General features: G+C 32.5%; 1 protein-coding gene across 3 annotated transcripts in view; it reads right to left on the bottom strand.

Moving 5' to 3' along the window:
• Nucleotides 1-361: 361 nt before the first annotated feature.
• The window catches only part of LOC129949214 (protein quick-to-court), a 38813-nt gene continuing 23823 nt past the window's right edge, over nucleotides 362-15351 (bottom strand). For 2 of the 3 annotated variants that reach the window (XM_056060521.1, XM_056060522.1), the window contains exons 3-7: nucleotides 6215-6501; nucleotides 5277-6150; nucleotides 4448-4543; nucleotides 3504-3593; nucleotides 362-1658 (exon numbers count right to left, since the gene is read on the bottom strand). In XM_056060521.1, the coding sequence (XP_055916496.1) occupies nucleotides 1455-1658; nucleotides 3504-3593; nucleotides 4448-4543; nucleotides 5277-6150; nucleotides 6215-6501 (1551 nt within the window). In that variant the 3' untranslated portion in view covers nucleotides 362-1454. The remainder of the gene's footprint in view (nucleotides 1659-3503; nucleotides 3594-4447; nucleotides 4544-5276; nucleotides 6151-6214; nucleotides 6502-15351) is intronic. The other variant, XM_056060523.1, reaches the window with a different exon arrangement.

The following is a 15351-nucleotide window of genomic DNA, read 5'->3' as shown; positions in this document are numbered from 1 at the left end:
GCGAATATTGTCCTCGAAGTGGTTAATCATTCCGAGTTTATCGCCGTAGAGTAGCAACTTAAAATATCCTTACAGGAAATAATCAATTGGAAGCGTTGTTTAGACGTCAGTCAATTTATGTTGAAATGTCAAACTGAACTTAAAATACGTCATTCCACCGCTGAAAAAATGGCCGCCAGTTCAAATAATGTTTCAACTTAAAGATATTTGCTTCTTAAATAAAACCCCGTAGTAATGATTTTTACATTCGTTGATTTGAGAACAACTGCCAATAAATCCATTCAACAAAACCTATGATTTATTTCTTACTGCAGCAAGTTCAAATATTCCTAGAACAAAATTTAAATGCAGCAACCAGGAGTTAGTTAATTTATTAAAATTTATTTCCATTATTGCTTCTTCCATCATCCATATTCGTTTCTTTTACAATTTTACAATCCATATCCTAACTCGAAGGAATAATAATTTCCTCAAAGCTTATTTTTATTTTAGGCTCAAGTGCTCTAAGTTCCAATATCTTAAATAGAATCTAGTATAATTTTGCTTTAAATTTAAGAACATGCAATAACTTTATGTCGTTAAAGGTACGTCTTGTGTTTTATGTTTTAGTTTGATAAATTTATTCTAATAATAAAGAATATTTGCAACTTTTCACTACAATTTTTGTTTATCCAAATTATTCCATCATAATTAATGTATTTAGCTTGAATTTAGGCACTATTAAGTTAAACTTAGAGCTACATTGTATTTTTTTGTGAATATTTTGTATTAGTTTTCTTAGAATTTTGATAAAAAATCATAAAAACAAAATTGTATTGGCCATATTTTATTCTCTATGAAGATTATTTTGTTTGAATTTTATTTTTGAAATAAACAATTCAAGTTAATAGCTCCTAAAATATATACCTACTACGTAATATTGTAATATCAAGCATTAATATATTTTGTTTTATTCTTTTCTACCTTAATCACAATGTCGTATCTTTGGACGTTTATTTTCAGCCATAAGTTGTAAATAAAACGTTACATACATATAATATTTTTGTAACTATAAATATAAAGTCTCACAGAAAATAAATAAAATATTTTATAAAAAAATAAAAATTAGTTTTTTTAAAACTTCGTTTTCATAAAAAAATAAGCATATTTTTTACACATAAATTAACAACACAACAAATATATAAATTTTATAATTAGTTACAAAAGCTAAAATAAATCGACAAGAAATTATTTTATAAAACAAATAAAATAATAATGTTAAATTTATTTTAAATTTATAATCATATGTTTCTTTGTCTGCTTAAATTATTAACATTAGAGGCTAGGTACTCGTATTTTTTCCTTTAGAACTTATGTAAGTATTTTTCTTTTACCTTTTATTCATTTTTTAGTAGTTTATGAATAATTATTTTATTTATTATTTCATATTCATTTTGAAACTCGTTTTAGGTATTTTATTTTGAAACTCTAGCTTTGGTGATATTTTGCTTTTCGGCCTCAGTAAATTCCAAAATACTTTCGATCGCCTTGAGATGACCCTGTGAGTTCTCCTTGTCAGTCAAAAAATAATAGACAGCACTTTTGAGGAACTGAAGGGTTACTTCTGGATCAACATGAGTTTTGTTCTTCTGCGCATCCAAAAGACGACGATAAATTGTCTGCATGGAATTTAAGATATTTTTGTTTGTTTTACAATTTTGTACTTTTAATGTTTTTTGGTTTAAAAAAAAAAATAATATCGTAAGATCAAGAAATTAAAATTAATGTATGTAGTATCTTCATTGATGAAATATTTGTTAAAATGTATGAATTTGTTATACAATAGGAAGTGTTGCTTTAAAAAAAAAATACTTTTTCGGATCGTGTAAATGCCATTCCTTGGTTTATTTATGCTTTAAAACTTCCCATTTTGAGAATTGTAAATTTTATTAAATTTATTTTTTTCCAGTCCGAATTAACTCTTATGTCATAAAGCCCTTACTTTAACTTTTATTACACTTTTACATTTCAAAATGACGTTTTTTCCATACAAAGTAAGTCATTTGAGAGTTTGAAAGTCTGTTAAATTTTTCTGAAATCAAGCATTACTTTGGCGTACATATGTACATACGTGTATGTAGGTAAGCATTAAAGGGCTGTTTTCGAAATCACAGAATTAAAACTAAAAATAAACATCAGATTTATATTTACCTACTTTTCGTTAGAACCACAAGTGGATATTTGTTATGGAAACTACTAAATCCTATCACAACGTAAAGCTGTCTGGGAAAAGCGAGTGTTATAACAACTTACAAACATTTGTCTACTTGCTGTTCCTCTCGTCAATAATTAGAAAAGCAGTAGTAACATAATATATATATGTATATGGAGTCAAATCGCTTGTTTAGCCCCTGGATCTGGATAACACATCTTTTTGATCGATGAAAATTTGTTGCTGTCGCAGAATATTTATCATTTCTTACAGAGATTCCAAAGTTTTCTATTATATAATTTCTTTTGAATTTTGACGTTTTCAAAATTCGTCAGTCTTAATTTTTAAGGCAGTGTTCGTAGTGGACTCTGTTTCGGCAACTCATTTTGACTTTTCATCATTTTATCTCACTTCATCTCATATTTAAATACAAATGTTTTTCTCACTTTCACATACATATGTATAAAGTGGGAAGAAAAATTTAATAATGAGATGTCAAAATTAATCATCTTCAAAAAGTCAGTTTATGGGAACTCTGTGGACATATCAGCAGATCAAAATAAATATATGTAAATAGAAATTTTTAGAACTCAAAAAGTTCGTAATCATTTTGGTAAAATAGATCACAAAATTATGTGCGTTCAACCAACAGCAAAAGAATTGTATGCTTATATGGATTTTGGTTCAGTCAATTCTATAATTTCTGTCGTAGTATAATTTTCGAAACAAAATAAGAGTTCTATTCTTTTACATTGAATTTACTTGGTTTTTCGTTAAAAACACAGCAAATATCACAAATCCAAAGAAATGGAACAGACCTAGAATTCACAAGAGTGTCACTAAATGTTTACGAGTGTTTATGTCCGTGTAAGCCCGTGCTAAAATTGGAGGTTTGAAATTCTATCGGATTGGATTTTGATATAAATTCCAAATGATATGATCAATTCATTAAATTAAAAATTAAAAAATTCCAAACCATAACAATTAATGCTTCCATCACCAACATTAATGAATTAGTGTAACAAAATGAGCGAATAACATTGATTGCACCAAAAGCTATTTGACGCGAGCTCCTTACACCAAACATTCAACCATAAAACAAAAATTAGGTTATCATACTTCTAATTTTTACAAACATATAAATAAAAAAAAACTTAAATATTAATTGCTGTTCCCTTTTTATCGTAAAATCTTCCCACTAAATTATCATACAATTTTTTTTCCAAAAGTATTTAAAATTTAGGGTGTGTAATAAAATCATAAAAGAAATTTGTTTAAATAAAAAAAACAATGTTCCATTGGTATTACAAACCTTCCTCGCGCCAAGTACCCACAAAGAAATAGCCTCTTTTGCAGTAAGGAGAGCATGATTACTGCCGCATTGTGTTCTACATTCTGCTGCCTATAAAATACACATACATAGATATTTTTTTCGATAGAAATAAATTAGTTTAATTTGTTTTACTGTTAAACAAAAAAAAAGTAAAAGAAGTGTTAAAAAAATTATTATAAAATCTACCGAATCTTTGTGAAAAATTGTTAAAATTTATAAATCATTAAAAAAACATGCGATAAAAAACTGTTTTGAACATAATATAACTTAAATGAATTTATATACATCCCCGGTTATCATCATTGTTATTTATTTTTTTTGATATAATTTGATTTTTAACCATGCCCTCCTATATTTTACTGTTAAAATTCAGAATTTGTTTTAACCTACGTGTGCAAACCAAGCGTATTTTATAAAAAAAAATTAAGGCAATTAATTAACGTAACCTTGTAAATGAAACAAACTTATGCATTTTGTTTTAAAATATAAATATTTAATTATTATTAATATCGTAATAAAAAAAATAAACTTAAGACAAAACATTTATTTATAGGAAAGCATATTTTATAGTAAAATGGTAATGGGTTTATAAGAGAATATTTAATCCAATGACAACGACAAATATAGTGTTCGTTTGAAAATGATTATGTGTGTTTTTTTAATTAAATAATGAAGTTATAGAAAATATTGCAAAATAACGTATACATTTATGTATATTAAATATTTAAAAAAAAAACAGAACTCAAATAAAATATATATAAATATATGATTAAATAAATTTAACAATTACACTTTTTATAGTAGATATGACGTAATGCTTGTAGGTATGTATAATATGAGATTATAAGACGCGTTTACAATGAAAAATGCAGAATAAAATATAAAATTGATAAAAGAATTAAAAAGATTTTGAAAAATCTTACGCGAATGTTTTCCAATTCATCTTGTGTACTTTGGAGTTGATGCAACAGTTCTGTTATGGAAACTTTATTTGGAGCTCTGTGCGCCAATTCCAGTGCCTGTAAAATAAAATTAGTTTTCAAATATATTTACAAAAGAAACCCTTACACAAAATATAGAAAACAACTAGAGTTGGAAGGAAAATAAAAAAAAAAAAAAACAAAAATTGAAGATAAGGTTATTGCAGAAACTTAAACAGTCCAAATCCATATCAAAATGAGGTGTTGAACACATCACTTATGCGAGAATGCAAACGAGAGACCTCTTATATTCCTTCCGCTTCCAACCAATTCACCATTTAGACATTTGATATAATGTTAAATTTAACTGATTTTCAATTTTATAAAGCGGTTACAATTTTATTTTAAATATTGTAACACAAAATACTTGAATTTTATTTTCAGTCTTAAGTTCTATCAATTAATTATTTCAATTAACTCTTTACTCAATGAAGATTTTATGCAGAACTTTAAAAAACTGAGAAGATTGATAAATGTCGGAAATGTCCCATGAAACATATTTTTCATTGGAAATTATGTTTTGCGATTAGCTGAACTCTAAATTTGATGAGGCCAAATTTGAGCTTTCAGGGATCACTGAAACGATGAGGATTTTCAAATTTCATTGATGGGGATACTTCAACATAAACAAATCTTTGTCTGTGCTTTTTGATTGTCTGATGAAATTTGACATTTGATCAGACATAATTTATATAACTTCATAAATAACACCTGACAGTCTTTCCCTCCAGATTTTATGTTTGTTAATACAATAAAATGAAAAAAAACTTACATGATCAGCTCGAGCTATTCTCTCTGCCTCCTGTCCTTGTGTGTACATATGCAAGTACATCTTATTTTGTTTGTCATCCTGTTCGACCAGCTTACGCTGCAAATCTTCCAATTGCTTCTCCAATTCCCGAATTCGCTCCTTGGCATGTTCATAATCAGGCACAATATCTGCATAGCGGGTATTGCATTCGGCCAATTTCTGCAACAATGCCTCTACTCTATCATTGTGAGTTCTTTTAAGATCACTAGTGCTTGAGTCTTGTGTCTTGATAAGCTCCTCAATACGTTCTTCGTAAAGCTTTATCAACTCCTGGCGTTGCTCTTCATAGCTACTTGGCTCATCACTGCCACATGCAATATCATGTGTATGATGATGGGCAAATGACGATGAATCTTTAGAGTGAACCGAAGATGTGGTCAGATCTTCAAAATGCCCCGAGTCAGCGTAGGAGCTTTGCATTTCCGATTGGCAAATATGATGATGTTGAACACCGTGTTGGTTGTGTGGAATGTGCCTAGGGCTGGATTTGACGGCGGCTCCTTCATCGACCATATCGACAATAGGTGAAACATCTTGGGACGTCTTCAGATCTGCCTCACGGACGGTAACCGCGTCACTGGAATTGGAACGATCTTCTGGTGATGAAAGGGAAGCCTTGAACAATCTCAGTTCGACTACTTCCCGGGTTAAACGAAGAATTTCGGTATCTTTTTGTTCCAGATCATGGCGAGCTGAACATAAGAGTTCTTTCAACCGACGGATTTGGCGCTGGGCACGTTGCGTCGGAGTCAAATAGTCTTCACCAATCTGTCCTGCATAGTTTGAACAATGCACGACATACTTCATCTTTCGCCCGCTAAAGGTTGTACCATTCCTGAAATAAGAACAAAAAAGTTTAAAGACTCATGTCATGTTCAATGGGGAACTCTAAAACAAACCTTGCTACATAAGGATGCTCGCAGGACATTGTCGAACGGCCGGATGTCGTTGTTGCGAAACTATACAGTGAGTCTAAATCATCATCGAGATATGTGCTTGGCGAGTCTGGGGTCACTGGTGGTGTCTTGGGTGTTAGCTTCGATTCGGGCACAGTTGAGAGTGGGGTTCTTGACAAAATTGGCGTCTTTGGTGTTCGGCTAGTTGGGGTTCCAGTCTTCGATGTTGATGATAATGATGAGGACACACACTTGTTTGCATTCGCTGACGGTCCGTTAAGATTTAAAGACTGCAAAACGCAAACAAATCAAAGAAAGGCTTATTATATTTTCAGCTGCTACAAAGTTTAAAACTTGATGATGGGGGTAGGGAAATTGGAGTTTCTTTTGTGGTATTTTTCGTTGGTTGCGCGCGAAATTGCAACAAAAATGATAAAACAATGAATTTCATGCCTGAATTGTTTGGAATTCATTGAATCTGACTTCAGTCATCCGTAATACTAGCTCGTGTAGTATAGTTGGATATATTTCTCAGAGCTTATTTAGCATAGCTTCTCTTGAAAAGAGGCAGGGGCACACTGGACTGATGGCTGGTGGATATGGTTATATACACTCTATACACATGATGTAAAATAAGCTATTACAAGGTGCAATCTTGCGCTTAAAAGGTGATGGTTTCTGCTCTATGAGCTGGTGTTATTTATATTTTCTTTCGCAGTGCTCCTAACAAAGTATAGGCGGGAAAAAAATGTATATTGGCTTCAAACAAAAATGAAAAAATGAATACTGAAGAAAATGTTGAAGAAAACAACAACAAAATGAGAATGAAGAATTTATTATGTATGGAGATATATGTATTTGGTATTTATTTTTAATTGTTGTTTTTTTTTTAATTTTTAATTTTCCTTTTTTGCGTAACCTCATTAACGAAGGTAATGAGTTGAACTCGCACAAGTCAGGTTTTTTTTGTCCATGTCTATATATTATTTTTTCATTTTTGAAGATTCTTGCACGTCTCAAGTCGTATATTTTGCAAATGAGAACCCAAATGAATAGAATAATAATGAAGAAACCAGGGAAAATATATAACAATTGTTTGTGGAAGAAGCTTTAAGAAAAATACATGAATAGAGGACAGGCAAATATACCTTAATAATCTAAAAAAAATACGTTAGCAAAATGCGACAGTGCCATTTTTAATAAACCAAACCTAATAAGTTAAATTCTTTTAACTTTTAAACCTTTACTTAATATATTTTTGACGTCAGTACAAAATAAATAAACCAGTAGTTAACTATTTTTGTTCATCCTTTGCTCATTTTTATTATCCTATTTGAATAGACAAAGCATGACAGCAAGATAACCAAAAGTCAAAAAAAAACAAGACTTAAAATTCGAAAATAGTGGCTACAAAACATCAAAATTGTCTATGTTTTACTAAAACCACTTGAAACACAAAACTGGTTGCATTTCCAAAATTGAGTTACATTGAGAGTTACAATATATCGTCATTTCAATACAGTAAACGGCAAAAAATTCTCTACAAAAGTGTTCATGCGTTTTATGTTTAACTCTCAACAAACGGTCTATTTAACCTTTTTTTTAAAAAATAAAATTCTCAATTTTCTGTCACATGAATAATGAGTGCCACAATTTGAAAACCATACCGCTAAAGTTTAAAGTATGCAACGAACCCGCTTGGGTGTAAACCTCTCCTTCCTAACTACCATTACAACCTCGGGCTACAGGCTCCCGGGGCTGATCCTGGTAGCAGAAAGGAGGGGGTGTCCAGGCCACGGTAGTTTAGCAGGCTTGCTTTCGCACGAACTAGCTCGTCGACGGGGGGGTTCTTGCTACCGCAGCACTAGACGGGGTAACGACTTCATGCCATATAATCATGAAATTAAAAAAAAATGGAGACCCGAATTGTCCAGGTGTTGGGGAGAGTGATCCCTATAGAGGGGAGGGTCGTTGATGGTGATGACCCTCGGAGGATTTGCCCACACTTTGTATACGACGGATACCACCTTGGCTACTACAAGTATTTGTCGTTGAAGTTTACGATACTTTAACAATGTTGGTTAGAAAATGTATGGAAATTCATTGGTACTCAAAAACAGAAAAGAAACAACCTAATATATATGTATATGTGTAATATCTATCTACTATCAAAATTCATCGTAATTTTTGATTGAAAAATTGTATCCGCTGAGTACGATTTTCGAGGTTATCACTCGTATTGCGATTGTCAACAATCAATAGATAGTTGAAGTTGAAATTTGGCCTTCATTAAGAAACTCTCATCTGTTTTCGAAACTGAAACTATGATACTGCATTCAACATTTTCCCACTCTGAAAAGACAATAGTTTCGTTTCAATTTCCACTGAGGTCACTATGCTATTCTTTTTCGAACATATTTAATTTAAAATCTCAATACAGAGCTAAACCTTCGGATTTGTGTGCATTTCAAAGATAATTAAAAAATCAAATTTCCAATTTAAAAAAGTCCATAATAACAGTTTGAGACAGCCTTATTGTTTTTGGGGTGTTGGTCAAGTCTCTTATTAATTATTTAGTCACTGATGTCACTTTAACTATGAATGACCGTCAATGTAAACTTTAATCTTATTTCATGCAACACAAAATTAAGTTTAAAAGTAGGTAACTCTATTATGTTATGTGATGAAATTTGAAATGACCATTATGGTGACAAAGTTTGAAGGAGTATACATAGAGTCCTTTCTTTGCAAATTGACTTCCACAGACTTTTCAAAACCATTCACTTCAGTTATTATCTGATTGGCCAGCTGCCAAAAAATAGCCTGCCAATTAAGGCAACTTTGTGGTAAAATTGATTGGAAAATTTTTTTTTTTTTTTTTTTTTTTTATAATTAGCAAACACTAAAAGGGTTTTTTATACCTTTAATATGCCAAAGACACAGTGTGAGCATTAGGAAAAGAGGGAAGGGTTGGATAGGAGGTGTCGGTGTACATTGGTTTTAAATTTCTGAACATTGCAATGACAGGGAAAGATAGAGCGTGGCAAGGCGTTCCACATTCGCGTAGTACGGCTAAAAAAAGAATCTCTGTACTTCATAGTACGTCCGAAGTTGGGCTCAAGGGTAAACTGATGGGCATTCCTAGAAGCGCGGGTATTACGGTTAAATTGTTTAACCCTTTCGACCCTGTTGGGCCACATATGTCCCAGCGAAAGTTCAAACTGCTCTGAAATTTTAAATACACTTCTGATTTGTGTGAAATTTGTCTCAGTTCGCAGATTTACTATTTCTAACGGGTTTTTTCATACTGGAGGTGCAGTTGTGGAAATGTTTGCAAGTTCAGTCACTTTTTTTTGGTTACAGTTTTTGTGTCTTACAACTAATTTTCGCGAAAGAAAATTAAATTAAGTATTTCTTAGTGTTATTTGTGAATAAAAAGTGAAAAAAAAGTAATTTGATTTGTTGTGAATACAGTAAAAATTATGTTTGTTCAGATTTGTGTTATATTACAAGTTTTTTCATCATTATTGTGAAATGGGTTATATATGTCCCGCTAGTATTTTTCCATCATACATATGTGGGACAAATATATCCCGTTAGTTATTTTGTAGCTAGTTTTCTAATAAATGTGATTTCCGAAAAAATTATTTACAGCAAATAAAATGGCCAAAAGAGCTGCGTCAAATCAAGCTGTGTCTGACATAACGTTTTCCGATGATGAGGATGATGGAGATTTCAGTGGTAGTGAAAGCGTTTTTGAACCACCAGACGATGATTTTAATACAGAAGACGATAATGAAACTTCTTCAGAATCAAGTGAAAATGACCAAAATGTTCCCACTTTTTGGTCAAATCCCGAACCGTCTTTTGAGCCCCGACTGAAGGTTAGTTCTTACCGCGATTCAATTGTAAATGACGACTTCAATCGTGTTGACACCTCACTGGTAATTTTTAAAAAAATCTTCCCTCAAAGCCTTTTCAATTACATTGCTCAATGCACTAATGAGCGCCTTCAGATTATGCAAAAGAAAAAACGTACAACCAAAATAAAACTAACTGATGAGGGAGAAATAAAAATTGTTATTGGGTGCATGCTAATTATGTCCTACAACAGAGTGCCTTCTACCAAAGATTATTGGTCTAAAAATGTCTCGCTTAGAAATGAGGCAATACAAAATGCAATTTCACGGGATCGGTTTGTTTTGCTTATTTCAAAAATGTATTTCGCCCCGCCAGAAAAGCCTGATGGAGCAGGAAAAACGTATTACATTGATGATATAGTAGAATGCTTGAAGCACCGGTTCTTGAAAGCAAGACAAGACAGCCCCTTCCAGAGCATTGACGAGTCTATGACCAAGTTCAAAGGCCGTTCATCGCTGAAGCAGTACATGCCACTAAAGCCTACCAAACGTGGAATAAAAATGTGGCTGCGTTGCGATGCTTTGAGTGGTTATACGTATGACTTCAATATTTACAGCGGTCGTGAAGAACAGGCATTAAAAGGAACCTTAGGGGAACGTGTTGTAAATACGCTGGCAGAGACAATCAAGGAGAAAGACGTTACACTTTGTTTCGATCGCTTTTTTACAAGTATACATTTGCTTGAAAGCCTGAAACAAGCTGCTCTTGGTACTATTATGACTAACCGCAAGGGCTTACCGATTATTCATCAAAAATTAAAAAAAGGTGAATCAGCTTTCAAGGCCAGCAATACAGGACTAATGTTCGTAAAATGGCACGACACTAAGGAGGTATCCGTTCTGAGCAACTGTCATACTGCAAATGTCGTCGAAGTCAATAAAAAGCAAAAGAACGGAGAACAAATAACCATACCATGTCCTGAACTTATCAAATTCTATAGAGAGATAATGGGTGGGGTTGATCGGGCCGACCAACTAGCAGGGTTGTACGAGGTAGACAGGAAATCTACAAAATGGTGGAAAAAAGTTTTTTATAGGCTCTTGATGATGAGTGTTGTAAATTCAAACATTATTCATTCACAACTTTCCCGCACAAAAACACCTTTGATAGGATGTCTTGTTAATTTGGCAGAAGATCTAATAGCCGAAGGAAAGCTCACAGCAAAGATTTATCGCTCATCCAGATCTGGATGCATATCCAGAAAGAGAAAACGGATGTCTGCAGTGCATCTTCCTGTGGAGGGACCTACTAGGAGGCGTTGCACTAATTGCAGTGCCAACAAACGAGAGAGACGCACTAAAACTATATGCGAAGAGTGCCAAATTCCGCTCTGCAAAGATTGCTTCGCCAGCTATCATAAGTGAAAAGATCCATATATTTATTTTTGTATATTTTTAATTTCTTTTACATGAATTCATATTTATTTTTTCTTTCATTTTTCCACCATTTATAAACAAAATGAACTAATAAAAAACATTACTTAGAAAATAATTTTTCTGAATCTTGGTTTATAATAGCCTAATGGGACAAATATGTCCCACTCAAAAAGCCGTGTGGGACATATGTGTCCCAGCCCACCCAGCGCCCCCTATGGATATTTTTGGAACTTTTTTGTTGGAAATATACTAAGATTTAATCATTTGATCGGATCAACAAAAAATATTTCATGTTATTTTAATAACAGCATTCCGGGTTGAAAGGGTTAAGGGGAGGAATGCAACTGGCTATTTCACTAGAGCATAGTCCGTTAAAATAACGGTAAAAAAGGGTGAGGCAAGAAACCTTGCGTCGATGTTCGAGTGATGTAAACGAGTTGATGGTGTTTATGTCACCAATCATTTTAAAAGCTCTTTTTTGAATACTGTCCAAGAGGCTTAAATAAGTTACTGGAGCACCAGCCCAGAGATGAGAGTTATATTCAAGTTTCGGACGTATATAGGTTTTGTAGATTGTAGCCAGATCAGACGGAGAAAAAAATTTCTTGCAACGTCTCAGAAAACCTAGACATCTTGCGGCATTTTTGGCAACATCGCGTATGTGATCGCTCCACAAAAGGTGGTTGCTGATGCACATTCCGAGGATGTCAAGATTTTCTGTTTCGTTGATGCAAGTGCCACTCATAGATAGTGGCAAAGACGGTTTATCTCGCTTTAACGAAGCAAGACAGCATTGCGTTTTCGAAGCATTAAATTCCACACGATTTTTTATTCCCCATTGTACAATGCTGTGTAGGTCGGAATTTAATGAGCTAATCATATTTTGCCGTTGCAGTTCCACATCCGAAGAGGAAAATAAATAAAATAATTATCTAATTATTTTTTTTACATTCAATAAAAAGCTAAAATCTTTATTTACAGTTTCGTAAAAAAAAGAAAAATATGTAAAACTGCATTTCCATACAACACACTACTCATAATGAATTTGTATAATGTAAGGAAACTTTTGTTTTGCTAGGTATACATAATAATGTGTTGGTATTTTCTGTTCTCATGATTGAAGGTTAAGTTCCATGTTCGAAATTAATGATTGTTCAAAAACTGAATATATTGCCTCGTTCTAAATTTGTGTTTAAAAAATTAAGTTTACGACATATAAAATACTTTATTTTTTTAAACCACCTATTTTAGCCCATTAGTGTACTTATGTACGCATAGTCCAAAGAGTCTCCTCACATCAGCCTAATTTTAGTGTTTTTTTGGAAAAAAGTATTAGGAATAAAAGTTACTTTCCAACTTCATCTTTTTACCAAATTTTAAAAAACTGTGATTGTGATTTTTAAAAGGCTTGTTTATAATATATTGTTATTATTAATAAATATTTTATTTTGGACTATGTGCATATGAACTAATAACGTTTTTTTTATATAATAAGCGCACACTCAAGGGCATAATACTACCCTTATTATGTAGACACAGTGTGAGCACTAGGAAAGTGAGAGAGGGGTTAAAAGGAGGTGTTGGTGCACATTGGTTTTGAATTCCTGAATATTACAATGGCTGGTAAAGACAGAGTGTGGTAAAACATTCCATATTCTCATAGTACGACTAAAGAACGAATCTCTGTACTTGACAGTACGACCGAAGTTGGGTATATTAATTTAATGCACATACCGAGAATATCGAGATGTTCAGTCTCCTAGTCTCCTTGATGCAACTGCCATATAAGGATAATGGCAAAGGGGGTATAACTCGCTTTAACGATACAAGACATCATTGGGCTTTCGAAGCATTAAATTCAACGTGGTACAATTCTGTTTAGGTTGGAATTTAATGAGCTTATCATATTTTGTCGTTGCAGTTCCACATCCGAAGAAGATGGATGTGAATCTGAAAACGAATATGATAATATGAAAAGCTAAGAGTACTATCGTCAGCGAAACAATGTATTGAAATAGAAGTTGCAGATAGGAGATTATTAATAAAAATAAGAAAGAGTGTTGGAGATGAAATAGAGCCATGGGGCACACCAGCACTTATTTTGTGGTTTTCAGACTTGAATATATTCAATATAACTTGTATTGAACGATTCGAAAGGTAATTACTAATCCAATGAAGGAGGGATTCATGCAAACCTAAGGCTCGCATTTTCGATTAGAAGAGCCTGATGCTAAACCCTATCAAATGCTTTTGAAATATCAAGTGGTCTAAAAAGGAAGGTAAGTTGTAGTCCACTTAAATTTAAGGAAAATAATAAAATTGATAACACACCTAATATCATACAATATTAGCCCATACTTATTTTGAAAGAACCTGGAATGGTGACGTGGCACCGAGTCCCTAATTCTTCTAAAATGATATTAGTGAGACCCTCATTCGTGATTTTGCATTTCCAGCGTTATGAAGTTATGCATGACAAAGTGTGGATGTGTGTTAAAGGCTGCAAACATCTGGCATATAAACACTATTGAGATTTATCTTGCAGAGTTCAAAAATCACAGATATATCCCATCAAGCAGTATTTGAACTCTGTCCGAAAAGTTATCAAATGATGTTGTTATATTACGTAATCCCCTTTAATTCGAATATGTACAACAATACTATCGGTGAACCTTTTTGTTCCGTAGCACTAAATAATGTTGAAAAAACTCAAGTCCTACTCTATTCTATTCTAACATAAATCTAACCTTATCGAAGAACTCTTCACACAACAACAGGTATGAAAGGATCTATTACTTAAGAGAGTAAAAATCTCCAAATTAAGGGCTACCAAATTTATTACATTTTTCTAATAGACAACATTTAAACTAATACAAAAATCTAAATAACTTCTTCGGAATCAAGGTATAATTTACTATAATTAATGTATCAATCAGAAAACTACTTGTTATTATTTTTTGAATGTCACTTCTATCCACCTTTATTAATTCTTTGATGTACGAAATAACAATAACAATTAAATGCAACCACCTTCAAATTCTGCATCATATTTTACTTTAATTTGTTAAGAAATTCTATGTAAAATATCATTCAATTGTATACCACCATTGTTCCTTTCTTAAGAACGAAGCAAAGCTACTTTTTGTTTAAAGCTCTATTTCCACTATGGGCATAGTGCAAAACAAAAATGCAGAAAAGAAAATTCTCATAAATTTACAGTTACATTGAAATATGGTTAAAAGAAGCCTGAAGGCTCTTGACTGCACAATGATGGTGATGATGATATGCAAACAAAAGCCCATTCATCCGTTTTAATAAACAGCTCACAAACAAATCATAAATCTTGTTGCTGGCGCTCTGACTCTGACTCTGGCTGGCTGGCTGGCTGGCTGGAATCAAGATTCTAGACCATATACCCCCAAAAGGAAAAAGAAAAATAACATCGAACTAATTATTTTCTAGGCTGTTGTTTTAAAATCTTCATTAAGGCATTTAGAACCATTTAGGGCTAGGCACGATTCCAAAAAAAAAAAAATAACGGTACCCAAAGTCATAGTCATACCTTTTTATAGGTTGACTTAAGAAATTAAAACAAAAGTGACAAAACAAAAATAGGAAATAAAATATTTCATGGCTAAAATTCTAGATTCGCATAGAAAATATAAAAATTTATATTTTTTGTTCATTTATTTCCTTTTCAGGAAGAATTTCCACAAGATTTTGTCATCGACTCAGGTAGAGAGGGATATTTCCTCATCATTGTCATTTGAATAAACTTGGCATTTAGCCAAATGCACAGTTCTTAATACAATATATATAATATATACCAACTATAACATGAGT

This window comes from Eupeodes corollae, chromosome 3, assembly GCF_945859685.1.
Source record: "Eupeodes corollae chromosome 3, idEupCoro1.1, whole genome shotgun sequence".
Lineage (NCBI taxonomy): Eukaryota > Metazoa > Arthropoda > Insecta > Diptera > Syrphidae > Eupeodes > Eupeodes corollae.
The sequence above is the reverse complement of the archived record's forward strand: the minus strand, read 5'-3'. Positions and strand labels throughout refer to the sequence as shown.